This window comes from Pteronotus mesoamericanus, unplaced genomic scaffold, assembly GCF_021234165.1.
Source record: "Pteronotus mesoamericanus isolate MK-2021 breed Mesoamerican mustached bat unplaced genomic scaffold, CSHL_Meso_final scaffold_137, whole genome shotgun sequence".
NCBI classification, from domain to species: Eukaryota; Metazoa; Chordata; class Mammalia; order Chiroptera; family Mormoopidae; genus Pteronotus; species Pteronotus mesoamericanus.
The window spans coordinates 2,186,730-2,214,435 of NW_026555306.1; the positions used below are offsets into that span (position 1 = coordinate 2,186,730).

Consider the following 27,706-nt stretch of genomic DNA (forward strand, 5'->3'; position numbering starts at 1 on the left):
CAAGATGAGTCAGTCCGCAGCAAAGCCAGGAGGCCAGCACGAGGCCGCTCCGCCTCCTACCTGAGGACCTTTGGCCATTCCTCACCTCTGATTGAACCGACAATCTTTATCTGCCCCACCTTTATCATTCCCCCAGCCTGCCTGGGAGAGGGAGGGAAGCAAAACCCCAGAGTCCCCTCCTCAGGAACCCTGCCCCCGAGCCTGCTCCCCACCCACCACTACCACCAACCCCCTGCTGAAGCAGAGTGCAGGCCTGCAGGCGGCTTCCCAGCGAAGGCTGGGGCCGGGGTGGGCGGGCTGGGGGGAGTGTCCAGGGCAGGGGCGGGGCCAAGGCTGAGTTCTTGACGGTGCTACCTGGGGTAACCCCACTCCTGACAGGGTGGCCTCCCCCTGCGGCCCCTGAACAGAACGCAACATGAGGTGTCTTCTGAATGCTAGCTCCGTCCACAGCCCTGCGTGGAAGAGGCTGCTGCTAACAGGTGCGTGAAAGAGAGTGCTTCCACCCACGGGTGCGGGACAAGGACAGGATACGCCTGGGAGGGTCTCTCTCTAAGTTAGAGTCGCTCCACCCAGAGCTCCTACTCCGGTCACCGTGGAGCCCAGGCCGCACAGGCACCCGCGCTGCTGGCCCCTCTTATACAGGAGGGACAGCAGGCTCAGGTAGGGCCAGGGCCACCTGCCCAAGGTCGCAGCGCTGGCAAGGACAGAACCAGAATTCAGGACCCCGCCCCAACGCCCTTCCACAAGCACAGCCAGTTGTGCCCAGCTATCCACATCTAATCATAATTTTAAAATAGCGATAGTAACAATAATGAAATAACAACGGTTCTAATATAAAGAGGTCATTGCGACTATTTCTGCGTGCCAGCCTGTTCAAAGTGCTTTCACACAGCAACATTTAATTCTTAACTCCACGAGGCGAGGGCTATATGATCCCCCACATCCTAGAGGAGGAAACGGCAGTCCAGAGAGGTCGCGTGCCCTCCCGGGCCGCACAGCTTGGTGTGGCAGGAGGAGGGTTTGAACCCAGGCAGCCTGGCTATGGTGATCACACCTTCCAGAGGCGGCACACATCCACCTCTCAGATAATAACTCATCTGCTTCCTTTCACAGGTCTTTAAAAAGTCGAGCTCTGTCTAATTTCAAAACCCCGAACTTCCCCCAGCGCAGAGCGTGTCCTTGTGCCCACCCTGCGTCGGGTTGCCGTGAGGACGTGATAGGGCTCGGTGGGCCTCGTGTCTCTCTCTCTCTCTCTGCGTCCTTTCTCCCACCCAGAGCTGGAGTCTGTGGCCCCCAGGGCGGTAGGCAAAGGGGAGGAAGGCGAGGAAGGCAAGGAAGGGTGCAGGGGAGGCTCCGCTCGCTCGGCAGCCACAGTTGTCAGGTGGGCCGAAGCACTCTGTTGCTGAATCTCTCTCTGGTTGGGGGGCGGGGACCTTGGGGACACTGCACCAGGCAGTGTGTTCCTAAGGCCTGTATGAAGTGGCTCGCTGGAGGCTCGCTGCTCTCTCCTGGCCCCCTCCAGCCTCTTTCTGAGGAGGTCACACGTCAGCGAGCCGCGTCCCACGGGGGTCTTTGCCAGGACAGCCTCCACCTGGCTCCTGGGAAACGCACGGAGGTCTCCGTTCTCTCGAAGGTGGGAGGCGGGGGCTGCGTGCGCCCCCCCACGCGCCCGCCTTGCTTGTCTATGTCCTCCCGGGCACAGGCCTCTTCCTCGCCGTTCCTCGCCGCAGACTTAGAGGGGACACTTCCCTGTCTCAGAGGTTCCCTTGGAGCCGCCCTCGCTTGACCTGGGGAGGAGAAAAGACGGCCTCCAGCCCCCGAGCCGCCTCCGCAGGGCCTCTGGTTCGTTCTCAGCGCGCCCCCCACCCCCGGGAGGCCTCGCGCTGCGCCCCCTCTTCCTCTCCATGGGCCCTTTGTTTTTCAATGTCTTCGTTTCGGGTGTACAGCATAGTGGTTAGACAGTCCTACTTGACTAAGTGGTCCCCAGGATTTCCAGTCCCAACCTGGAATACAGTCCCATACATAGTTGTTACAGCATGACTGTTCCCTGTGCTGTGTCCTGCGAGTCAGGGAGCGTCCCGACCTCCAACTGGGGGAGACTGAATAGAGACTTTTTCTCATTTGATTAAAGGTTAAAGATTAAGTAAAAGAACTATGGTCCTGTCAAGTAAGAGTTCTGGAATCAACTCTATGGCTCCAGCTCTGAAATGCCAGCCTTCATCTGGCATGCCTAAAAATGCATATTTACTTATTTGTTTATATATATATATAATATATAGGGTGGGACAAAAGTAGGTTTACAGTTGTTTGTATGGAAAATAATACAATAATTAATAAATAATAATACAGGAATGAACTCTGTGTTTCGTGTACTTACAATGTAAACCTTTTGCCCCCACCCCGCATAGACATACATTTGAAATATATATAAAATATATATATATTTTAAAGATTTTCTTTATTTGTTTTTAGAGAGGGTTAAAGAGAGAGAAAGAGAGGGAGAGAAACATCAATGTGTGGTTGCATCTCATGTACCCCCTGCTGGGGACCTGGCCCGCAACCCAGGCACGTGCCCTGACTGGGAATCGAACCGGAGACCCTTCGGTTCTTAGGCCGGTGCTCAATCCACTGAGCCACACCAGCCAGGGCTAAAACATATTTTATATGTATTAATCTAATCCATGTTTACACTTATATATTATTAAATTATAAACTTGATATAATATATAAATATATAATTATACACATAGTTATGTATAATTCTATACATTATATTTTATGTAATTAATATATAACCATATTTAATAAATGTATTAATATTGTGTTTATTGATATAACTTAATTTCTAGATAAAATACCAAAGTTAGACTGTCCTCAGCCCTGCAAATTCACGATCTCATTGAATCTGAGGCACCCCTGGGGTTACGCTCAACCGCTCTCCTTGATCAGTGGGGACGCGGAGGCTCAGAGCCCAGAAATAACGCATGGCAGAGTCAGAGCTGTAAACCCAGGCCCAGTGGCCTCGGGGTCTACAAGTGAAACCGTGGTTCTGCATCAGCTGGACTGAGGGCTGCTAAGGTGTCAGGTCCTCCCCTGGGGAGGATGCCTTGGGCACGCTCCCCGACTCACCAGGTACCTGCCACTCTGTCACATTCAGAACTGGATTCCAGCATGTGCGCTGCATGACCTAAGTCTGCCCCTCTGGTCACTTATTCAACTGTTCCCTGCCCAGCCTGTGCTGGGCGGTGCTGGGGACACCACAGTGAACCCAACAGCCCCTGCCCTGCCCTCCGGGGGCTCCCAGGGCAGAAGGAAACACACTGTCCCAGGGAGTGACTGCACACACAGCGGGTGGAGCAGGAACGGTGTGGGGAGCGGGGACCCAGAGGGCTACAGTCTGCGGCTGGGAAGGTGGGGGAGGGTGCCTTTCAAAGCCGTCCAGATCAAAATACGGCCTCAGATAGGTGTGGCATCAGTTATGCAAATGGTATCCCTGTGCTCCTTGTATTGTGAAAACCTCAGAATGCAAATTTTTTTCAAGACAGGAAGGCAAAACCTTGAGCAGGTACTTGGGTAGAAGACTTTCTTCTGTCACAGTTGGGGCAAGAGCTCCCATCAACCCATCAAGTCAGCTGAGCTCCCTGCCCAAGCAGATTAACATCTATTACCAAGCACACGGGAGGGTCAGGGAGGACTTCAGGAAATGGGGATGCCTGAGCTGCTCGAATCACAGCAAGAAAGAGAGAGGGGGGGAACAGCTTTCTAGGTAGGGGGAACAGCATGGGCAAAGGCCTGGAGGCCAGAGCACTGCGCAGAGTTCAGTCTGGCTGGGCAGACGGTGAGGGAAGAATGGGGAGGAGCGCGCGGAGGTGTCGCAGGGGTGCTGGGCGAAAGAGTTTGCACTGTGTCCTGAGGGCCCTAGGGAGCCATGGAAGGTTTATGAGCAGGGGAAGAGATAGGTCACACCAGCTGCCCACTCAGAGGTAAATTCAATGAAGGTAGGAAGTGAGAGCCCCCCTGCAAACCCTATGGTGAAACAACTCCCAGCTCTCCACTTATGGCCTCAGTTTCCCTGCCTGTTAAACAGACCAGAACCCACCTCTGTTGTTGAGGGGATCAGTGAGGTCTTAGATGGGAGAATCTGGCACAGTCCCTGGCTCTCAGCGAGCACGCCGTGTCAGCGGGTCACCCGGAGCTGCCTCCTGAGGCTCTCACACCGGCACAACCAGAGCGCGGCACGTGTATACCTGATGCTGCCGCCGCCCTGGGAGCACTTCTCCACAGCCAGAATTTCTCACTCATTTACCAAGAAGAGCGCTGATGGCCCTGCCTGGGTGCTCAGTTGATTAGAGTGTCGTCCTGTGCACCAAAAGGTTGTGGGTTTGATCCCTGGTCCCAGCACATACCTATGTGGTGGGTTTGATCCCCAGTCAGGGATCGTGCAGGAGGCAGCTGGTTGATGTTTCTGTCTCACATTGATGTTTCTCTCCCTCTCTGTTTTCCGCCCTTCCTCTCTCGCTAAAATCAGTAAAACACATCCTTGGATGAGGATTTAAAAAGAGAGAGAGAGAGACCGGCTATTTTAACATTTGTTCTATAAGCGGGTTTTTCTAATCTTTAATATTAAAATCCCACTTATTTTATGGGTTTTTTAAAAAAAAACCTTTAAAAGGCATATTTACAACACACCCAGTAGTTGCCATTGTGATTATAATGTCAAGTGTCTGTCCGGCAGGAGCCCTGTTAGCGCAGTGTTCTGAGTGCTTTACAGGCATTAGATGGAGGAACTAGAAGTCTTGAAAGACCTTGCCAGCCTTGGGTTTGCCTGCAGTTGTTCCTGTGTGTGTGAGACTTTCCTGGTCCTTGGCTTCGCCAACACAACATCACACTTTTGGACCTTTGCCAATGTGCTAGGTGCAAAGTATCATCTCGGTTTGTTTTCATTTCCATTTTTCTTGCTGTGAGCACAGCTGAACATCCTCTGGGTGTCAAGAGACATTTGAATTTTCTTTCTAGGAACCACCTATGCATGTCTTTTGTGTACTTTTCTGGTACGTTGTTGATATTTTTCTTATTGATATCTGGAAGCTGTTTATATAGTAGTAAAATGAGCTCTATGTCTGTGATAACTGTTGCAAATTTTTCCTGGTACGTCATTGTTCTTTTGACTTTGTGGGTGGTGGTTGGTTTCTTTTTAACCTTTGCAGGAGTTTCTTTTTATTTGTATATCAAATTTTCAGTCTTTTATGGCTGGTGCTCGTGTTCTTACTGCGACAGTCCCCGTTCCAGCAAGAGGCAGGGTGAGTGCGTAGGGACTGGAGCCCGCTGCTCTGCTCCAAGCTGTAAGCAGTACAGAAATTTACTGAGAGGAAGTGGAAGACACTAGAGGCAGGGCACACACGGGACAATATAGTTCAGTGGTTGAGAATTTCAACTCCTACTAGGTGCAGCTTACCACTTGTGACATCCTAGGAAAATGTCTTAAATTCCCTGAATCTTTGTTTCCTCATCTCTAACAGCTGTATTGATAAGGGTTGGGCAAGAAAAAGAAAGTCAACTCAAAAGGACTAATGAGCCCTGGCCAATGTGGCTCAGTTGGTTGGAGCAGCGTCCTGTACACCAAAAGGTCGCAGATTCGATTCCCAGTCTGGGCATATACCCAAGTTGAGGGTTCAATCCCTGGTTGGGGCACATACAAGAAGACAGCCAGTCAATGTTTCTCTCTCTCTCTCTCTCTCTGTGTCTCTCTCTTAAAAGCAATGAAAAAATGTGCTCGGGTGAGGATAAAAATAAAAAGGAGCAATGAGGAGGGTTTGCTAAAGGGATCATTTGCGGAGGTGCAGGCAGTGTACAGATAAAGCGACACAGGACAGTAGCAGTGCCCAGGGGCGAGCAGCAGTGGGAGGCTGCTACCTCCCCTGGGCTAGAAGCCATAAGGGGGAGAGTGGACTCCCAAACCAAAAGAGAGTGATATATGGAGATGGTCGCCCAACAGGAGCTGTAGCAGAGGGACACAGTCAGCCTGCGCAGATGGAGCAGGGAGGGAGCTGTGAGGCCAGTAACCGCAAGGTCACTCCCCCTGGCAGAAGCAAAAGGCGAGGTGACCCCAACAATGGAGCTCAAAGAAGTCAGCCTTTTAGGGCACACAGCAGAGCAGAGGTTAGCAAGTTGGACCTGACCTCCCAGTGTAATACGTGCTTTGTGGGGTTGACGTATAAGGAGTAAGTGAGCTATCACAGGCTCCGTGCTTAGAACACCATCTGGCTTATAGGAGGCACTCCATGAACGTTCCCTTTTATCTCTACAATATTTTTATCATGATCGCTGTTTCCATCGTCAGCTCTCAGTATGCCACCCACATTCTCGCCAGCTCAGAAAGGGCTACTTGGGGCAGCACTGCGACTTGGGTCCCACCTGCACCCCCTTTTCTCACCTCTCCTCCCACTTCCTCCAGGTGCCCTGCTCGCATCCTGCATCCGCTCTGCCTCCTCGGAACTGCCCTCCTCTGCGCCTCTGAACTTCGTGACCGAAGGGGCCAGTGCTCACCTTCCTGTCCCCAGCAACCTTGATGGCATCCTCTCTACTTCTTGGTTCCGGGGGCACGAGGCCCGGCCGGAAGCCATGATCTTCTCCCCGGAGGGCCTCCCGGGGCCTGGCCACACTGGCCGGGAGACGCTGGGCACCCAAGGCAACCTGGTCGTCAGAAACGTCACAGCTCAAGACTCAGGAAGCTACACAGTGGTGCTGGAAACCAGTAGGGGACGCAGGAGTGTAACAGAGCAGATACATGTCAAGGGTGAGTGGAGCCCCATGGTGGGACGGATGGGGGTCTTAGTCAGCTGCGCCCGTTAGAACCCATTCTGTGCCAGTAGTCAATTGCTCTCTCACAAACCCTCTCCCAAAAACTTAAGATAGCAACCATTTCTTTAGCTCGTGATTACTGCGGACAGTTCTGATCTCACTCATGTGTCTGAGGCTAGCAGGGGATGCTTGGGCACTGACTGACCCAGGGTGGCTTCCTTCTGGGTATGTCTGGCAGTGGCCTGGCTGGTTGGAGGGCAATGGAGGTAATTGGGCCACCGAGCCTCGCACCCTCCAGCAGGCTAGCCTGGGCTTGTTCTCTCAGCAATGGAACAGGAACAAGAGCAGAAGCTGCAAGGCCTCGTGGGGCCCAGGCTCAAAACCGGCATACCATCACTTCCACCATCTTTTTTCTTTTTTTAATTGATGAGAGATAGAGAGAGAGATCTGTTGTTCCAACCATTCGTGCATTCATTCATTGACCCCTGCGTGTGCCCTGACTGGGGATTGAACCTGCAACCTTGCCTTATTGAGAGGATGCTATAACTGACTGAGCTACCCAGCCAGGGCAATTCCACCATCTTTTATTGGCCAAGATAAGTTATATAGCTGGTCCAGCTTCAACAGGAGGTAAATAGGCTTCACCTCTTGAAAAGAGGGCTTGCAAAGCACTGTGGCCATTTTCTGCCATCTGCCACACTTTGCATCAGGTATTCATTAAATATTTGTTCATCATCACGTGGGGAAGGGCAGAGATCTCTGGTGGTAGCCTGCAAACTCAGCTTTTCTTTAGAGAGAGAGGGGGGAAAGGAGGGAAAAAGAGAGGAAGAGAAACATCAATGTGTGGTTGCCTCTCACACACCCCCTATTGGGGACCTGGCCCGCAACCCAGGTGTGTGCTCTGACCAGAAATCGAACTGGCAACCCTTTGGGTCTCAGGCCAGCACTCAGTCCACTGAGCCACACCAGCCAGGGCTCAGCTATGTTTTTATGAGTTATTCAGTTCTGGACTTGAACTGTCACACCTGGACCAGAAAAACAAAGCCCTGAAGCTAACCGGAACTGCCGTCTTGTTGAGAAGGTAGTTTTACAGACCGTTAGGTAGTCTGCTCGGGCTGCCACAACAAAATACAACAGGCCAGGTGGCTTAAACAACAGAAATTTATTTCTCATGGTTTTGGAAGCTGGAAGTCCAAGATCAAGGTGTCAGCAGGTTTGGTTTTCTTTAAGGCCTCCCTCTTTGGCTGACAGATGAACCCCTTCTCACTGTGTCCTCCCCTGCTCTTCCCTCTGTGTGCCCTCCCCTGGGATCTTCCTGTGTGTCCTGTAATGGCACCAGTCGGATCGTATTAGTGTCTACCCTCATGGCATCATTTTAACTGATTTCATTAAAGGTTCCATCACCTTTAGTTCCAGTCACCTTTGGTTCCATTACCAAATAGAGTCACATTCTGAGGTACCAGGGGTCGGGTCTTCAACATAGGAATTTGGCAAGACCCAATTCAGTTCAGTACAGGGACCATATTACAGTGCCCCCCCCCCACTTACCCACAGCAGATACATTCCAAGACCCCCCCACCCCCGTGCCGTGGATGCCTAAAACTGCCGATCCTAAATACTATGTTTTTTCCTATACTTACTCGCCCTTTCACTTAAAACAAGCACTTAACCACTTCCCTTTGGCATATTCAAATTGCCGGCATCACTACTCTTGCCCTTTGGGACAATTATTAAGTAAAATCAAGGTGACTTGAACCCAAGTGCTGTGATAACTCATAGTCAATCTGATAACAGAGCAGGCCACTAAGTAACTAAGGGTGGGGAGGGTGTACAATGTGGACACGTGGGACAAAGGCGTTGGAACGGGGCAGGGTGGCGCAAGATTTTAGCACACTGCTGAGAACAGCGTGCAATTGAAAGCTGGTGAATTGCTCATCTCTGGGATGTTTCTGCTCACATCCCATTAGCCGGAAGCCAGTCACGCAGCCCTACTTAGCTGCAGAAAAAGCTGAAAATATAGCCCTTATCCTGGGTCGCCATCTGCCTGGCTAGAATGTGGGATTCTGTGACTAGAGGAAGAGAAGGAAAAGTGATGGAGGGAGCTATCCAGAGGTTAGTGCCACTGGTTGCTGTTTGAGGACGGCCTTGGGGTCTCACCCACACCCCCCATCTCCCAAGTTTAGCCAGGTGTTCACCCAGGCTTAGCCAAGTGATCCTTCCAATCACCGTGCATTGGGCTTCTAGTCCGGCCAGGCAGGCCACCTGCTGGTCAGCCCACTCCCTAACCCTTGCCTGTGTCCCGGCATGCCTGTGGGCTCCCGGCTCCACAGCGGGCGGATGAGGGGGTGTGAAGAGGGGGTGCTCATCCCCTTGGAGCAGTGCTATGGAGTGGGAGGGCTCTAGGGCGACCACATTGCTATCCATTAATTCAACAAACCACCGGCACCTGCCCTCTACCTGGCCCATGCTGGGCAGTGTTGGGGTCACAACAGTGACTGAGACGCCCTCCCCTCCTGGGCTCACAGTCCACTGGGGGAGACAGATTTATCCTCAGACAGGGATGACTCTGTGTAGGCAAGGCTGGAACAGGGGAGGAGTCTAAGAGGGCTTCTCAGAGAAGGGGGAATTCAGCAGTAAGTTGCACAGAACTGGTTCCTCCTACCATGGAATTCCCAATCTGTCCAGGCAGAGAGACATGAAATGATTAAATTCTAAGGGTAGCATCAAAGAAAGCTTCCCCACAGAAGTAACATTTAAAAGGCTATCTGAAGAGAAGAGAGGTTAGCCAATGAAGGTGATGTGGAAGGTTGTTCCAGGCAGTGAGAACAGGCTGAATCAGGGCTGGGAGCGAAGAAAGATCTTGGTGAGTATGGGAAGTTGAGAATGGGGCAGGGTAGAGGCTGTGGGCTATGCGAGGCCATCGCCTTCCACTGTGGCAGAGAGAGGCAGATAGAGGTAGAGGTCAACAGCTGTGCAGGGCTTTGGAAGGTCTTAGACTTCCATCCAACAAGTCACTTGCCGATGCTGATTGTTCCATATGCATCAAATGCTTTTTAAGTGCCTCTCTGTCTTGGATGGTGCTGGCGTCCTAGGCAGGGAGATGTGAGAACCAAAGATGTCTGATCCATTGGGGACCAGGTAGAGCTACAACAATCCTGTGAGGTGCGCCCTATTATGGCTCCGTCTGACAGGTGAGGACACTAAGGCACACCGATGAGAAGCCCCTGTTAGAGGACACATGGCTGCTAAGTGGTGGAGCAGAGGCTTGAATGCAGGTCCTTCCGGTTTCAAAGCCTGTGCAAGCAACAGTCTGAGAACAGCACAGGCAAAGTGTGGAGACTGGCCTCTAGGGGAAGAAGCAGCCTTGAAAAGAAGCCACATCAAGACTGGTAGGAAGGGTGACATGCGAGAGGGCTAGCCCTCTGCCCACGGGTGTCAGCTGACATTCCAAAGGGATATCTCAGCTGCGAAGTTTCACCTGAGAAGCATGGGGTCTCAACCCTAAGCTGGGCTCCCCAGCCCAGAGCACAAGAGCCAGAAAGAGGTGCCCACATAACACCTGGCGATGAAGGTATGAAAATCGGTGGGGACCCTGTCTGCCAGGGAGAGAGATGAGTCTGCTAGAGACACAGGTGCCCTCCTAAAGAACCAACACACAAAGTCTTTTTCACGCCCACTCACCCTGGGCTCCAGGGGAGGGAGGGCAGAGCAGACTAGAGTTGCAAGAGGAGAAATGGGTCTGTGGCTCTGGGGAGAAAACTGAAGGGAGAGCCCCCAGGATCCCAGTGCTGAGTCAGTCTCCCACATGGCAGAGGCCATCTCTCTTGGGTAGAGCACTCCCCTGCAGAGGACATATCAGCCTGGTGAAAAGCAATAGTCCCACCCTCTGGGTTCCCTTTCACCCCACCCTGCAAAGATTGCGCCCTGCTGAGGAGTCAGCTGCCTGGGCTGTGGTATAAAGGTCTGGCCGGACTAAGGAGGTATCAGTGACTGAGTTATGTGGCTTTGGGGTGGAAGCTATTCCCTCCACAGGTGAACCTGACTGGTGCTTCCCACTCATGGGAGACCCACCAGCCCACGCTCTGAGCTGCTGGCAGCCCCAACCTCCCGACTCCTGGTGGCCTCGCCCTCTGAGCTCTGGGAAGAATCCAGCACAGACTGAGTTGTGTGGCTCTGGGGTGGGGGCCACACAGTCCATCTTTTCCCAAGCCTGACCAGCACCTCCCTACCACCACCGGAGATCCACTAGCCCTACTCTCCTGACTCCCGGGGGGCCCACCCTGCTCAGCTGGGCCTCCCAGCAGAATCTGAGACAGACTGAGTTGTGTAGCTGTAGGACAGATGCCATTTTTCTCTCACATGCCAACGCAGTGCAGAGCCCTCCCTTCACACAGCCAAATCTTAGTCTGTTTGGGCTGGATAAATTCTGCAGGCCTCACCCTGACAACTCCCTGAGACCCCACCCCACCACCACAACAGCATGCAAGCACCCAACAGGCAGCAGCTAGCCTTGGTGTACCCCAGGACATTTGCTGAGTGGCCTCAGACCCAGCACTGGCAATGAGTTTGAACCCGTATCAGTCTGGTGAGTACCACTTGCCCCTACCTGGTGACTCACTGAGAACCTCCCTCATGCAACTTGAGTACTGCCAGAGACTCTTGCAGTGACTGAGCCTAACTGGCAGCAGGCAGAAGGAGGCAGGTCTCTTGGGGTGCCTTGGGATTCTTGCTGACCATCCCCTGGGACTGGGACTGGTAAAAGCCTGCCCTGATTCTCAGCTTACTCCTTCCCACACACCCCCCGGCCTGGCAGAGGCAGCCACAGACTGTGGATCACTGGGCAGCTCCGAATATGTGGCCCAGGACCAGTCACAGGCAATTACATAAGACCAAGTACTACATAAATCTACCCTGCCAAGACTGGAGGTCATAGCAGATCTACCTAATACATTATACACAAACAAAGAGGAAGCCAAAATGGGGAGAAAAAGGAACACACCAAAAAATGAAAAAACAGGAGAAATCTTCAGAAAAAAGAACTAAATAAAATGGAGGCAAGCAATTTACCAGATATAGAGCTCAAAAAAAATGGTTATAAGGATGCTCAAGAAACTTGGAGAGAACTACAGCATCATGAAAAAGGACATAGAAACCATAAAAAAGAAAAAGTCAGAAGTGAGGAATACAACATCTGAAATGAAGAATACACTAGAAGGAATAAACAATAAATGGGATGAAGCAGAGGATCAAATCAGCAATTTGGAAGACAAGGTAGCAGAAAACATCCAATCAGAGCAACAAAAAGGAAAAAGACTTCTGAAAAATTAGGAACATTTAAGGGACCTTTGGGACAACATGAAGTGTAACAATATCCTCACCATAGAAGTATTGGGTGGAGAAGAGAGAGAGCAAGGGATTGAGAACTTATTTGAAGAAATAATGACTAAAAACTTCCCTAACCCGATGAAGGCAAAAGACATGCAAGTCCAGGAAGTGCAGAGAGTCACAAACAAGATGAACCAAAAGAGGCCCACATGAAGACACATCATAATTAAAATGGCAATGGTAAAAGACAAAGAGAGAATCTTAAAAGCAGCAAGAGAAAGACGATTCGTTATCTACAAGAGAGCTCCCAAAAGGCTGTCAGTTGATTTCACAACAGAAATATTTCAGGCCAGAAGGGACTGGCATGAAATATGCCAAGTGCTAAAAAGCAGGGACCTACAACCAAGACTACTTAACCTAGCAAGGCTATCATAAAATTGATGGAAAAATAAAGAGCTTCTAAGACAAGAAAAAGCTAAAAGAGTATGCTTGGTATCACTACACCAGTGTTACCAAAAATATTAAATGGTTTTGAAGGAGAAGGAGAAGGAAGAGGGGGAGGAGGAGGGAAGAGGTGGGGGGAGGGGGAGGAAGGGGGATGAGGAGGAAGAGGAGGAGGAGAAGAACAACAACAGGAACATAGTTAAGAATAAAATGCCCATAAATACGTACCTATCAAAAATCATTTAAATGTAAATGGCTTAAATGCTCCAATCAAAAGACATAGGGTAGCAGAATGGATAAGAAAACAAGACCCATATATATGCTCTCTACAAGAGACCCACCTCAGATCAAAAGGTACAGACTAAAGGTAAAGGGGTGAAAAAAGATATTTCATGCAAATGGAAAAGAAAAAAAAAGCTGGGGTAGCAGTATTTTTATCCAACGAAACAGACTTTAAATCAAAGGTTGTAGTAAGAGACAAAGACCACCACCACATAATGATAAAGGGAGCAATCCAACAAGAGGAGATAACTCTGCTAAACATTATGCACCCAACACAGGAGCACCTAAATATATAAAGCAAATCATGATGGACATAAAGGAAGAGATCAACAGTAATATTGCCGTGGTAGGGGATTTCAACACCCCGTTGACATCAATGGATAGATCTCCCAGACAAAAAATTAACAAGGAAACAGTGGCTTTAAGTGACACACTAGATCAGATGGATTTAGTTGGTATCTTCGGAGCATATTACCCGAAAGCAGCAGAATATACATTCTTTTCAAGTGCACATGGAACATTTTCTAGGATAGACCACATGTTAGGACACAAAACAAGTCTCAATAAATTTAAGAGGATTGAAATCATATCAAGCATCCTCTCTGACCACAACTGTGTGAAAATAGAAACCAATCACAAGAAAAAACTGAAAAACACACAAAGACATGAAGGCTAAATACCATATTTTGCCATTATAATGTGCACTTTTTTACCCAAATTTCTGAGGGAAAAATAAGGATGCACAATATACCTGGGTAGTACCTGAAACACTTTGTATCTGCTCTTGTGTTTTGTAATTGTCTTGTGTTTTGAAATTTTACATAGAATCTCTTGTACTGTAATATGTTCAAAAATAAATGCTAACATTCTTTTATAATACAAAAACCAAGTATTTAAATATAAATAATAAATAAATAAATAAATCATTGAATTAAAACATTAAAATTTTTTTTTCCTGAAAATCTGGGCCAAAAATGTGGGTGTACATTATACATGGCAAAATATGGTAACATGTTACTAAACAATGAGTATGTTAACAGTGAGATCAAGGAAGAAATCAAAAGATACAATGAAACAAATGAAAATGAGAATACAGCAACCAAAATCTATGGGACACAGCAAAAGCAGTCTTAAGAGAGAAATTCATAGCATTACAGGCCTACCTCAAGAAACAAGAAAAATCTCAAATAAACAATCTAACTTTACACTTAATGGAACTAGAAAAAGAACAACAAACACAGCCCAAAGTGAGTAGAAGAAAGGAAATATTAAAGATCAGAGCAGAATTAAATGCAATAGAGTTTTTTTTAAAAAAAAGCAATACAAAAGATCAATGAAACCAAGAGCTAGTTCCTTGAAAAAATAAACAAGATGGACCAACATTTAAACAGACTCATCAAGGAAAAAAAAAGAGAGGACCCAAATAAATCAAATCAGAAATGAAAGAGACGTAACAACTGACACCAAAGAAATACAAAGGATTATAAGAAAATATTACAAAAAAACTGTAGGCCAATAAACTGGACAATCTGGATGTAATGGATAAATTTCTAGAAACATAGTCTTCCAAAACTAAATCAGGAAGAATCAGAAAATCTGAACAGACAGATTACAAATAATGAAATTGAAGCAGTAATCGAAAAACTCCCAACAAACAAAAGTCCTGGACCAGATGACTTCACAGGTGAATTTTACCAAACATTCAAAGAAGAACTAACACCTATCCTTCTCAAACTATTCCAGAAAATTCAAGAGGAGGGAAGACTCCCAGCTCATTTTATGAGGCCGGCATTATCCTAATTCCAAAACCAGATAAAGACACTATAAAGAAAGAAAATTATAAGCCAATAGTTCTGGTGAATAGAGATGTTAAAGTCCCCAGCAAAATACTAGTAAACCAGACCCAGCAATACATTAAAAAGGTCCTACACCATGATCAAGTTGGATTTATTCCAGGGATGCAAGATTTGTACAATACCTACAAATCAATAAATGTGATACAACACATTAACAAAATGAAGGATAAAAAAACCCATATGATTATATCGATAGATGCAGAAAAAAACATTTGATAACTTTCAGCATCTATTTATAAGAAACTCTCAGCAAAGTGAGAATAGAGAGAACATACCTCAATGTAGTAAAAGCCATTTATGACTAACCCACAGCCAACATCATATTCAATGGGAGGAAGCTATAAATGTTTCCCTTAAGATCAGGAACAAGACAAGAATGACCACTTTCACCACTCTTATTCAACATAGTACCGGATTCCTAGCCACAGCAATCAGACAAGGAGAAATAAAAGGCATCCAAATGAAAAAGGAAGAAGTAAAACTTATTTGCAGACAACGTGATACTGTATATAGAGAACCCTAAATATTCCATCAAAAAACTACCAGAGCTGACCAATGAATTCAGTAAAGCAGCAGTTTACAAATATCCAGAAGTCAATTGCATTTTTATACACCCATAATGAACTATCAGAAAGGAAAACTAGAAAATGCAAATTATTTTTGATACAATTGTATCAAAAAAATAAAACACCTAGGAATAAATTTAACCAAGGATGTAAAACACCTGTACTTGTAAAATTGTAACACAGTGAAGAAGGAAACTGAAGAAGCTACAAATAAGTGAAAGCATATACCATGTCCATGGATAGGTAGAATGTTTGTACTACCTAAAGCCATCTATAGATTCAGTGCCATTTCTGTCAAGATACCAATAATGTATTTTACAGGTCTGGAACAAACATTCCAAAAATTTATATGGAACCACAAAAGACCTTGAATAGCCACAGCAATCTTGAGAAAGAAGAACAAAGTTGGAGGAATCACACTTTCTGATATCAAACTATACTATAAGGCCATAGTAATCAAAACAGCATGGTACTGGCTTAACCACAGACATATAGATCAATTGAACAGAATAGAGAGCCCAGAAATAAACCCACACCTTTATGGTCAATTAATATTTGGCAAAGAAGGCAAGAATATACAATGGGGTAAAGATAGGCTATTCAATATATGGTATTGGGAAAATTGGACAGATCAATGCAAAAATATTAAACTAGACCACCATCTTACAACACATTCAAGAATAAACTCAGAATCGATTAAAGACTTAAATGTCAGACTCAAAACCATAAAAACCCTAGTCGAAAACAGAGAGTAAAACAGTAGCAATGTTTTTTCTGATATGTCTCCACGGGCAAGGGAAACAAAACACTGGGGGATTTCACAAGTGAGAAAGCGGTGCTCTTGGCACCAATCCCATTGCAGAGATCAGGAATCTTGGGCTCAGAGAGGTGACATCAATAGCCTGTGGTCACATAAAACAAAGGGCCAAGCTGGAATTCTCTGTGACTGTATGACCCTGGAGTTCATCTCCCTCCATGCTGCCTCTCTAGCCCAGCAACATCTCTATGATACCATGCAAAAGTGTGGTTGACAGCTTGCAACCCCGCTTTTGTACTAAGGGATTTTTACCTCCACCAGGGAATGAAAGAGCTGCGGAGGTCCATCCGTCTGCTTTGCATGAGTTGAAGGTTGATTCTCCCCCTAAAGGCCTGTCTCCACAGCTCTGCTGTGCCGTTCTCAGCCTGGTGCTTGTGCGGGCTTTGAAACCAGAATGACCTGCGTTCAAGCTCCTGCTCCACCACTTAGCAGCCATGCGTCCTCTAAAAGGGGCTTCCCACAGGTGTGTGCCTTAGCGTGCTCCCCTTTAAGACAGAGCCGTAGCAGGTCAAACCCACCTCACGGAATTGTTGCAGGGAGCAAATGAGTTCATGCTTGTCAAATGCCTAGTACTGGGACTGGCACAGGGCAAGCAGATGTTAAACATGTGGATATCAAGAGACTTGGCCTCTTGAAGCCTTTGTTTTCCCACCAAAATGGGAGTGACAACAAGAAGCTCTACCTTATAGGGCTGTTGGAAGGATTAAACGAATAAATCCAGTGCCTTTCAAACTTTTTTAGTCATGACACACATTAAGAAATGCATTTCACACCCTGACCAGTGTGGCTCAGTTGGTTGGGCGTCATCCCACAGAGTGAAAGGCCGCTGGTTCGATCCCCCGTCAGGACTGTGGGTTGAGTCCCAGTCGGGGGCGTGGGTGAGAGGCAACCAATTGCTGTATCTCTCCCTCTCTTTCTTCCTCCCTTCCCCCATCTCTAAAAATAAATTAACAAAATCTTTTTAAAAAAGAGATACATTTCACACATGACCCAGTATGTATGTCTTCACACACCACAAAGAACTAAAAGACAAGCGTCATAAAAATAACAATTATTGCTATGAGTGACACATTCTGTCATTTCCTGTTGTTTCATTTTATATATTAAATGCTGATAAAAACCTACTAAATTATTTCCCCCGAGCCCGGGTCCCTCTCGCAGTAGAACAAACTGTGAGCTAACGTGTTCAGAATGGTGTTTGGCTCATAGTAAGAGCCCAGTCTAGGAGGCTGTTACATTGATTCTTGTTTCCACACCTGGTGGGCTCTTTCTCCTCCTGCAAGGCTTGCTTAGCCCAGGCACCACCTCCTCCAGGAAGCCTTCTGTGAGCTCTCTGGTTGGGCTAACGTTCTTTTCAATTCTATTGCACTGAAACGGGAAATCAGCTCAGTGTGGAGCTTCCCAGCATTCACTGTGACATCACACTCCTCAGGTTCAAATCCCAGCTGTGCTCCCTCTGACCATGACACCTGGCCCTAAGAAACCAAACCTCAAAGTCTTTTAGCTGGCAAAAGGGAAAAAGAAAAATATGGAAATAGAACTAGGGTGAGAGTTGTGAATGTCCCTTCTGTGTGAAGAGCACCCCCGAGCAGCGGCCAGTGGCCCAAACCCCAAATGCTGGAGGCCCCCTTGACTGCTCTCCTTCTCCCCGACCCACAACTAATCCATCAGCAAATCCTGTGGGTCCTGCCCTCAAACTAATCCAGAATCCAGCCATTCCTCCCAGCTCCTCGGCCTCACCCTGGTCCAGCCAAGGTGAAACAGCTGGGGTATTTATACTCCTCCCAATGGGCCACTGTGGAGGGCCACTCCCCGCATACCTGTTCCCCAGCATGCCGGCCTGCCACCTCCACAGGCGGAATGGCTCTGGCAGTCAGCAAAAGCCCTCAGGCAACAGATGCAGTGCCTCACATAAAACAAAGGGCCAAGCTGGGATTCTCCGTGGGAGGGAGTCAGGGCGAGGAGCTGGGCTGGGGGCACCAACAGCTCAGCCATAGCCAGTGTCTGCAGCAGCCCAGGGCATAGACCAGGCACTGCGAACACGTTTGTTGGTGAATGAATGATGAATGCATGCATGCATGCGAGCAGAAGTGCTCGGCCTTGCTGAGTGCTCTCCACCCTTGTGGCCTTACTCCCTGTTCACACAGCCAACTCCAAGCAGGTGTGGATACAGACATACCCGGAGAGCTACAAGTACGTCGTCCAGAGTGAACTCAACTACTCAGTGGTCCTGCACTGTGTAAACACGATCAGCATCACACCCGTGGTGTTCTGGACCTTCAATGGGAAGCCCCACAGCGCCGGGGAGAGGCTCATCATCCGGCGGCTGTCCAAGGAGCACTTGGGCTCCTATACGTGTGTGGTCTACAACAACCAGCAACAGTATTCCTCCATGCCTGTGACCATCTTGCAGTCAGGTGAGTCCCCATTCCCATCCCAGACGCCTGCTCCCTAGTGGGTTGATGGCCAGCTCTCCTGTTCTATTGAGCCACCTTCTATGAGCAAAACCCTCTGAGACCCTTTATAACCAAGAGGTCACCCCATTCTTCCATCCACCTAGCAGATTGGGTATCATTATCCCATTTTTACAGACAAGAGGCTGCAGCTCCAAGAGATGGACTCTCACAGAAGCTCAGCTCAGGATCCGGAACCGCTGCCTGGGGCCCGGCTCCAGCTGACTGCTCGCTGCGTGACTCTGGGAGGCCCTCTTGCCTCTCTGAGTGTCAGCGCATGCCAGTGAAAAGGAGCATGGGACAATATAACGAGGGGCTCCCAGCATGAGCTTCGGAATTTGAACTCTGGCCCCATGTCCTGGCCGCATGACTTTGGACCAGTACCTTGACATCTCTGTGCCTCAGTTTCCTCTCTGTAAAACTGGAAAAATAATCGGGCCCACCGAAAGCGTAGCTGTGAGCATTCACTGAGATAAGTTGATTAGGTGGGCAGCTAAACATAAGAGTGCCTCATACTGTTGAACGCTAGCAGGTGCCCCGTAAACAGTAGCCGGGATCGTTGCTACAGTTAGCATTATTGACATCATTAATTTCATGATGATTTCCGTAGGCAGGAGGGTGCATGGAGTCTTGGGCAGCAATAACAAGAACAGCCAGTTGTTGGGATAAGGAAAGTGGTTTGATAGCTAGTGGAAGCTGGTTTCAATTCCTGGCCCTGTGCCTTCCTGGCCAGGTGTCTTAGGACAGGTGACCTTCCTTCTCTAAGTCTGTTTCCTCTTGTGTATAATGGATTGTTATGAGGAACTGAAATAATGCACGTATGAAGCTGGCAGAATGCTTGTTAGCAGCAGGCGCTTTAAATAGCAGCAATTATCATGACTAGCATTTTTCCTGGTTTTATTCGTGGAGGACAAGTGGCTTGGAGGGGGCTGGGAGGACGCAGAGGAGCGGGGCAGCCAAGCATGCACGCACAGAGACCCAGACCGTGGAGAGGACGAGGGCGACGGGAGGCCTGACTTGGCTGCGTCCTGGGGAGCTGAGGTCTAGTGGGGGCTGCAGGGTGTGGTTGGGAGGTAATTCAGGGTGAGCAAAAAAAATCAAGCCTTGTCACACCTGGTGACCCTGATGTAGTCACTGAGAATGGCAATACTTCCAAGACCTCCTTTACGCATTCAGCCACTCTTCGGGGAGTGTTTAAGGATACTGTGTTACCGGCCATGCTGGGTGGTGCTGGGCGCGAGGGCAGCCCCGGCCCTGCCTCCACGGGACTCCCAGTCCTGCGGGGGACAGACCTGCCCATAAATAGTAATGACCAGAGTGGGGGAGCCTTGAGGGCTGTAGGACCCAAGGGAGTGCCTGATCCAGCAAGGGGATCAAGGAGGGCTTCCTGGAAGAGAGGACATCTGAGTTAGTACTAGAACACATAAGAACTATCCAGGCCAAAGAAGAGAAAATGGTATGAAAGGCATGCTAGGGGCACAGACAAAGGCCCAGAAGTAGGAGAGAGAGAGGTGAGCTTAGGTAATTGAGTAGAGTCCGGTGGGGCTGGATTATAAAGGTAGGGGTGAAGAGAGGTGAGGTTGGCCAGAGGGCAGAGCCTGGAAGATCAAGGTGAGGGATGCTTCCTCCCCAGGTCCCGGGGAGTCACGGCAAGATTCTAAGCAGAGGAGGTGCAGGATCCCTTTTGAGCTTTAGAGAAACCACCCAGACTCCCATATGGTGGGGAGTTGGGTGGGGAGAGACTAGGGCAGGAGAGTAGAGTGGAGGCCGGGGCAGGGGCTCAGAGGACTGGGAGGAAGAGGCGGGCTGATGAGACATCCGGGACGGGGAATGGTGGGGATGGGGAATGTGGAGGCAGGGCGGTTCCTCCGGTCTCACCCATTCTTGGTCCCCAGAAGTCAGCGTGGATCCCACAGATCAGCCCATCGAGCCGGACTCCGCTCTCGTTGTGTCCGGAGCATCCGCCATCGCTCTCATCCTGGCCGGCTCTGTGGGGATGGTGGCGCTGGTGGCAGGCATTTGCTTCACCATCACGCAGGCCCACAGGTACCTTCCGCCCCTCAGCCCTGAGCACCCCTCAGCCCTGAACACCACGGACCTCCGCTCAGCCCCCACGAGGCAGCGCTCGCTCAGCCGCGAGACAGAAACCAAACCAACAGTCTTTTTGCAAGGAGGTTTAGGCTTGTTCGGAGAGATGGCAGTGACCCCCAATGTGGCCATCTGCCTCGTCAGTTCCCCCAGCGACCCCAAAAGAGACAGAAGAGGGTTCTGGAGCTGGTCTGCCTGGATGCAAATCCCAGCTCCATTACCTATCCGCAATGAAGCCATGGGCAAGTCACTTCCCCTTTCTGTGCCTCAGTTTGCCTGTCTGCAAAATGGGGATGATAGTAACAATACCTGCCTTCCAGGGCTGTTGTGGGGATTAAATGAGCTAATATTTCTAAAGCGCTTAAAGCAGTGTCTGGGCTACGGTAAGCGTCATGTTCATTCCTTCTACACATTTCTGCTGAGTGCCCACGACCTGTCAGGCGCTGGGGATACTGTGGGGGTTAATAGTGCACAGTCCCTGCCCTCGGGAACTCATCCTAGGTGGGGATGCAAACAGCCACGTGATGACTGAGTGAAGTGGAGGCAGCTTGTCGGGCGATAAGGAAGGAGCGCTAAGACCAGGAGGAGGGCCGGAAGGGGGCCAGGGAGTGTGGGGATGAGGTGCAACTTAACCAAGTCAGCATAGACCTCCCTGTGCAAGTGACTTTCGGCAAAGACGTTGAGCAAAGAAAAGGAGGAAGGAAGCCCGTGGGCATGTGGGGGAAGGGCACACCCGGCAGAGAGACCAGCAAGTACAAAGGCCCTGAGATGGGACTTGCCTGTCCTGTTCAAGGCCCTCACCTGCAAGGGCCTTGTTGGTTGGAGCATCATCCTGTAAACTGTAAGGTCGCCAGTTTGATTCCCGGTCAGGGCACCTACCTAGGTTGTGGGTTAGGTTCCCGGTCGTGGTGGGTCATGGCGAGGTCAACAATCAATGTTTCTTTCTTGCATTGGTTTCTCTCTCTCTCTCTCTCCCCCCCCCCCCCTTCCTCTCTCTCTAAAATCAATCAGCATGTCCTCGGGTGAGGATTGAAAACAATAAAGAAATAGCAAGGAGGCTAGCGTGGCTGGAGTAGCGTGAGGAATGGGAAGAGAAGCAGGACAGGAGATCAGAGAGGGGAGGTTTGTGGGTCATGTAAGACCTGGCTTTTGCTCTGAGATGGGAACGTTTTAATCCTAGAGGCATTAGCTCTTATAATACTACCATACCTTACTGGTATTGAGCGTCTATTATGTGCTTGGTAAACATCATCCTATTTTATTTCCACAAGAGCTTGGCAAGGGTGGAGGGGTGGGTTTGGGATGAAGATCTCATTTTTATCCAAGAGGAAACGAAGGCTCAAGGAGGAGTGACTGGCCCCAGACCACAAAACTAGAGAGAAAGGATTCGAACCCAAAACCCTGCCTCACTCCTAGTTCCAGTCCCTAACGCACACTGTCCTTTTTCGCTGTTCCCAATACAAGTCTTCGTAGCTTATAAACCAAAGAAGAGAAACCTGCAAGTTGAAATGGTTTGGAAAGGTCCTCAGGGGAGAAGGATGTGGGCTGGGGCGGGGAGGAGCCCCACGCACACCTACCACACCCACCGAGGGCCAAGACAGATCCCTGTTGTTTGCAGCTGAGGCCATGGACCCCGAAGGAGGCCACTTAGGTTCATCCCAGCTGTTCCATAAACTAGCTTGTGGGGCATTGGGTGAGTCCTTTCATGCTCTGTGCCCCATCTGCACAACAGGGATAATGGTAATACTGATCGCAAAGGTAGGTGGGAGGCAAAGTGCCGTAACAGTGCCTGGAGCTGGTGAGCCTGCACTAAACGTCAGCCACGTGTGTGATATTACAGTGATTATTGTGCTGATTAATTTCTCTCTTTCTTTCATTGTAGGATGGACCGGCGAAGAAGAGTATGAATACGCAGCTGAAATGTGAGCACCTGTCTGTCAGCCTGAGGTGATGCCAGGAGGGGTGGGAAGAGAACCCTGGGTTCAGGGACAAGACGAAGTTCCTGGGGTCTCCACGGGAGACCTTCTCCCTCCTGGTTTCCTGGTCATTTGTTTGTGGGTCGTTGCCCCCCTGTCGAGAGTCCCAGGCACTGCTTTTCTCTCCTCTCACTGGCTGCCAACGTGCTATCCACCCAACTCACCAAACTCCTGGAAACCACCTGCACAAGCAGCATATATTTCATAAAAGTCATGGGATGCAAGCAAAAGAAACTCACTGAAGTGGTTCAGTAAAAAACAAAAAGATTTAATATTAGGATCCAGAAAGATTTTCAGGAATCCAATGGTGTATAAGTTAGCACTTGCTGTGTAGCAAACTACACCTTCCCGGACTAAATGGCTTGAAAACACAGCCGTCGATCTAGCTTCCAATCCTGTGGGTTATCAATGGGCTCTTCCAGGCCATTCTTCCGGTTTCTGCTGGGCTCACTCAAGCTCCATTGTCAGTCGGCTGGTTGCCTAGGGGCCCGTCTAGACGAGGGTAGCCTCAGCTGAGAAAACCAGCCTCTCCTCCACATCACCTCTCATTCCCCAGCAGGCAGACCACACTTGTTCACATGACAGAGGCAAGATTCCAAGAATGAAAGCAGAAGGGGCAATGACCCATAGGGCCAAGTTTAGGAATTGACACATCATCGCTTCCACCATATTGTATTGGCCAGATCAAGTCGCCAGCCAGCCCAGATTCAAGGGGTGGGGAAATTGGCTCCGCCTCTTCATGGGAGCAGGAGAATCTGTGGCCATTTTTGCAACTTTCCACCGCAGGCTGGGACCAGGGCCATAGCTCACTGCCTCTCTGTGCCTCCCACCCCTCATCCCTTGTAATGCTCTTTGCCAGGAGCCTGGATTTACATACAGTTCCCTCTCTGTCTCTTTCTACAGATGGCTGCTCAACGCTTCTCCATTCACGTGGAGAAAGACACCATCCCATACCTTCCACGTCTACAACACCACTGTTTAAGGGAACGATCCAACTGAGCCCAGATCCCCTTGCTTTCTTTCTGAAACCATGGAGAAGGCATCTGATTGGCTCACTTGGGTCAAGTGTCAATCTGGGCCCCGCCACTGTGGCCGGGGTGGGGCAGGGATGTTTTGTACAATCAGAGCCCGGGGATCTCAGCTCTACCTGTGCGGGGGACCTGTGCTTAGAAAATGGGGGGCAGTTGGGCCTTGTAAACTGGATGGACACCTCAAAATGTGTCTGCTACACATGCAGCTTATATTTGCTCCTTTTCAAAAAGAAAAAAAAGAACTTCCAAATGCAGAAAAGTGGGAAGGTGGTCGCCACCCACAGAAATCACAGCAGATAAGATTGACCACTGGCTTTGGAGCTGCTGGGGAATCCTGGCTGACGGCAGGCAAAGGGGGAGGGAGGATGGATGAAACTCCCATGTGGAAATATCTAACACTTGGGGAACAGTCCGCGCTTCTGTGACCAACAGACAGCCGCCTACATGTCACCGTGCCTCGCAGTATCAGTAGCCGACCTGAGTTGAAATCCCATCTGTTAGGGCTGTCCCCGTGCCAGCCCCACAGATTCATGCACCTCACTGAGTTACATCTTATATCACCCTCACTGCACCCATTGGGGAAAGGAGCATCCACCCCCAATTTACAGAGAGAGCGGGTAAAGCTCCGAGACAGGGTAAGCGACTTGCTCAGGGCCACACATGGGCAGCACATGGTAGAGCTGGTCTCCAAGCCAGGCGGCTCGAATTTTCGGTTTCCAATCACCCCACTACCCTGTAGCTCCCTCCCTGAGGCCAGAACCCTCTCCCCCTTTTCTCTTGGACCCCCATCTCCTATGTCAGGTAAATGTCATTGTGCACATGTACAGAGGATCAATGTAAGGCTCAGAGAGGGCAAGTGCCTTGCCTAAGGTCACACAGCCTGCGTGATGCCAACTCAAGCCTGCCCAATGCTCTCATTAGCAAACATTTGTTGAGCACACGCTGTTTGACAGGTACAGGTCCTGCTCTCGTGGAAGGAGTACCTGCATCGACGACTGATGTCTGCCTGGGGCAGCGAGTCCCCTATTTGCTTCCCCTGCTCCTCAGCAACGTGTCGCCTCCTCTCCCCTCCCCAAGGAGGACCAGAAGAACTTGACCCCTTACTCAGAACATACTGGGATTCACAATTACAGAGGCACAGCAAGATGCCCGGGCTGCTTCAACAATGCCTGGTTCATTCATTCACCCAATAAATGTTCACCGAGCACCTTCGACGTGGCTGGCTCTGGGCCAGGTGCTGGAGACACAGTGCCAGCAAGTCAGGCGAGGTCTCTGTCCTCCCAGGAGGAACAGGCTCCGCCTCCAAAAGCCGGCCATTCCTTGCCCAGGTCCTCCATCCTCCCACCTTCCCACCAACCCTTCCCCTTTTTAAACACATCTAAATTGTATTCCTCCAGCTCTGTCAGGATTGCTCCACGGCAGCTGTCAGAGGTCGGGGCGAGGGGGAGGTGGGTTGTGTGGTGGCTGCGGGGGAAAGGTGACAGGATGAAGAAAAGAAAACCAAACTTATAGACACAGACAACGGTACGGTGACTACCAGGGGGAAAGGGGGAGGAGGGAGGCAGGAGGGGGGAAGGGGGGATAAATGGTGATGAAAGGAGACTTGACTTGGGTGGGGAACACACAATACAATATACAGACTATGTATACAGATGGAACCTGCATCATTTTCTTAACCAATGTCACCCCGATCAATTCAATAAAAAATAAATAGATTGTGCTTTCTCTCTCTCACACACACACAGAGACACACACACCCCCCACTTCCTGCGTAAGTTTTCTCTAAATTCCAGTATTTCCAGAAAACACAATTCTGTATGTTAGAGTATGAAAGAGGACTGATGGTTACATAACCATCAGAGATCCAATAATTGCTAAAGCTGTTCGTTCATTCATTCACACAACACATCTTCCTACAGTGCCTGGTCTGTGTGGGTCCCTGTGCTGGGCAGTGCTGGGGACCCAGAGTGACCATGGCAGCCACTGGCCTGGCCTACCAGACCTCACAGTCCACTGGGAAATTCAGCTCCATCCCCAGAGTGACAACCAGAGTCGCCAGGCCTGGGACATGGAAGCCCAGCTGGAGCTCCTGCTCTAGCCTAGGGATCCAGGACGGCGCTCTGGGAGAGGAACCAGCCTTATTGGCAGACACATTAAAGTGATTAATAACAAAAGCAGTCATGTTCCCGGAAGGTGATATTTATCAGACACGACAACTAAAGAGCTATATATAATGCCTTCTGTTTATTTCCTCAAACCCTGGAAAGTGGATGCTATTAATAGTTTCACTTTACAAATGAAGAAATTGAATCATCGCTGCTGAGCTGTGAGTTGCACTGCCCTGAAGTCTATCTCCTTGGAACTTACCAGCTGGTGGGTGACACAGACCCAACCCTAGAGAGTGGCAGTTCAGAGTGGGACAGGGGAGCTCAGGGGGATTTGGGGGACCAGAGAAGGGATCACCCAGCCTGGGGGTCCAGGAAGGCTTCCAGGAGGAGGGGGCGCTCAGCCATGACCGGAAGTGTCAGTAGCCATGAGCGAGGTGAAGAAGTGACTAAAAGGGCTCTGGCCCGAAAGTGAGCAAACGTGGTTTATTTAGTCTGGCCGTTTCTTTATTCATTTGTTTTTTTAGATCCCACATACAAGTGAAATCATGATTATTATTATTTTTTTGTCTCCCTCTTTGTCTTATTCCATTTAGCATAATACCCTCTAGGTCTATCCATACTGTCACAAATGACCAGATTTCTTTCTTTTTTTTTTTTTTTTTCCATTGCTGAGTGTGGATTAAAAAAGGGGCCACACCCCAAATCTGACGAGCCCAGGGGAGGCCGCATGGCAGGACTGACACACACACGGACACGTAGAGTAACCCCATGGCAGGGTCTGAACAGAAATGTGTTCTGTGGTCTGGGCAGCAGGTAGCCACATCCTCTAGGCCTACAGAGTCCTGACAAAGGTCAATCTTTATCTTAAGTGAGCCTGTCTATTGCCTTTTTTAAAATTTATTTTTACTGTATTTTCTCCATTACCCTCCACCCCCCCACCCCCTCCTGCTGAGCTGTTTGCCTGCTCTCCTTCTGAGTCTGTCTCTATTTAGCTTGTTAGTTCAGTTAATTAGCTTCCACCTGAGTGAGATCATTGTCTATTTTCTTTTTTTGCATCTAAGATAACAGAGTGATCGCCTTTCCCAGACCCCTCAGGGCACGCCCGCCCACCCACTCGTCCCTTCCCAGGGGGCCTGACCCACGTGTGATTTCATCATCAGGACCCCACCTGCCAACTTCGGAAGCTGGGTGAGGACCGAGACCTGGGCGTGGATAAGCCATGAACACTGCGCGGTGTGAGGCGTCCTGACGACCGGGGCCCCTGCTTGCCAGGAAGGGCGGCTGGCTCCCGGGGCAGCTCCACACGCTGTCCTGCCCCCTTAAACTCCCCAGTCTGGGTGTAAGTACAGCCTGCGTGGTGGCCACTTAACAGAGGCCCTCGGAGGGGGCACGGGGCTCCCTCTGGGAGTAAGCAACGCTCTGAGAGGATCGTTCGCAGCGCCGACTTTGTGCGGGGTACAGGCTGGGGAAGAGGCAGAGGGAGAGAGGTAATCCCTGCCTTCCAGAAGCTTACAGTGACGGGGGAGGGACGGGGAGGGACAGGTTAATGCTAAAAACCCCAAACCTAATTACAAAGTGTGACCAAGGGTGTGCAGAAAAGTCTAGGGGACTGGGGAAGTATGGCAAGAGGGGACCCAAAGCAGGAGCCACGGGATGTCTCTCCGAGCCAGCAGGGAGGGGAGGTGGAGCTCCTGAGAGCAGCTGGCAAAGGAGGGGACAGGAAACAGGTGTATAAGCAAGTGGTCCCTCACGGGAAATGGCCCACTGCAGACTGCTGGTGCCTGGGCTTCCTCTTGCCCGCACTGCCCCGCGCGCCCTCGGAGGCCAGATTCCAGCGCTAGCCGGCGCGGAACAGGATGCCACCCGCTTTCCATTGTTCTTCCTGTTGGAAGCAGGATGAGAGACCGGGCCTCTCTTTGATTGTATCCCTGGTGGCTGCGAACCATTTATTCTTACACT

The 27,706-nt window shown here is 49.7% G+C and overlaps 1 protein-coding gene across 1 annotated transcript; it reads left to right on the forward strand.

Annotated features, from left to right (window-relative positions):
• The first annotated feature begins 383 nt into the window (after window positions 1-383).
• IGSF23 (immunoglobulin superfamily member 23) lies at window positions 384-23,592 on the forward strand. The gene is made up of 6 exons (XM_054588451.1): window positions 384-479; window positions 6,455-6,796; window positions 18,239-18,508; window positions 20,440-20,590; window positions 22,515-22,579; window positions 23,512-23,592. The coding sequence occupies exons 1-5, from the start codon at window positions 416-418 to the stop codon at window positions 22,537-22,539; spliced, it is 852 nt and encodes a 283-aa protein (XP_054444426.1). The 5' UTR covers window positions 384-415; the 3' UTR covers window positions 22,540-22,579; window positions 23,512-23,592.
• The last annotated feature ends 4,114 nt before the right edge of the window (window positions 23,593-27,706 follow it).

Bases quoted from the DNA above. Each gene is read 5' to 3' on its own strand.
- IGSF23 (XM_054588451.1), top strand. From the start codon at position 416: ATGAGGTGTCTTCTGAATGCTAGCTCCGTCCACAGCCCTGCGTGGAAG. The intron at 6,797-18,238 runs GTGAGTGGAGCC...CTGTTCACACAG, and splicing joins AGAGCAGATACATGTCAAGG to CCAACTCCAAGCAGGTGTGG. The intron at 18,509-20,439 runs GTGAGTCCCCAT...CTTGGTCCCCAG, and splicing joins TGTGACCATCTTGCAGTCAG to AAGTCAGCGTGGATCCCACA.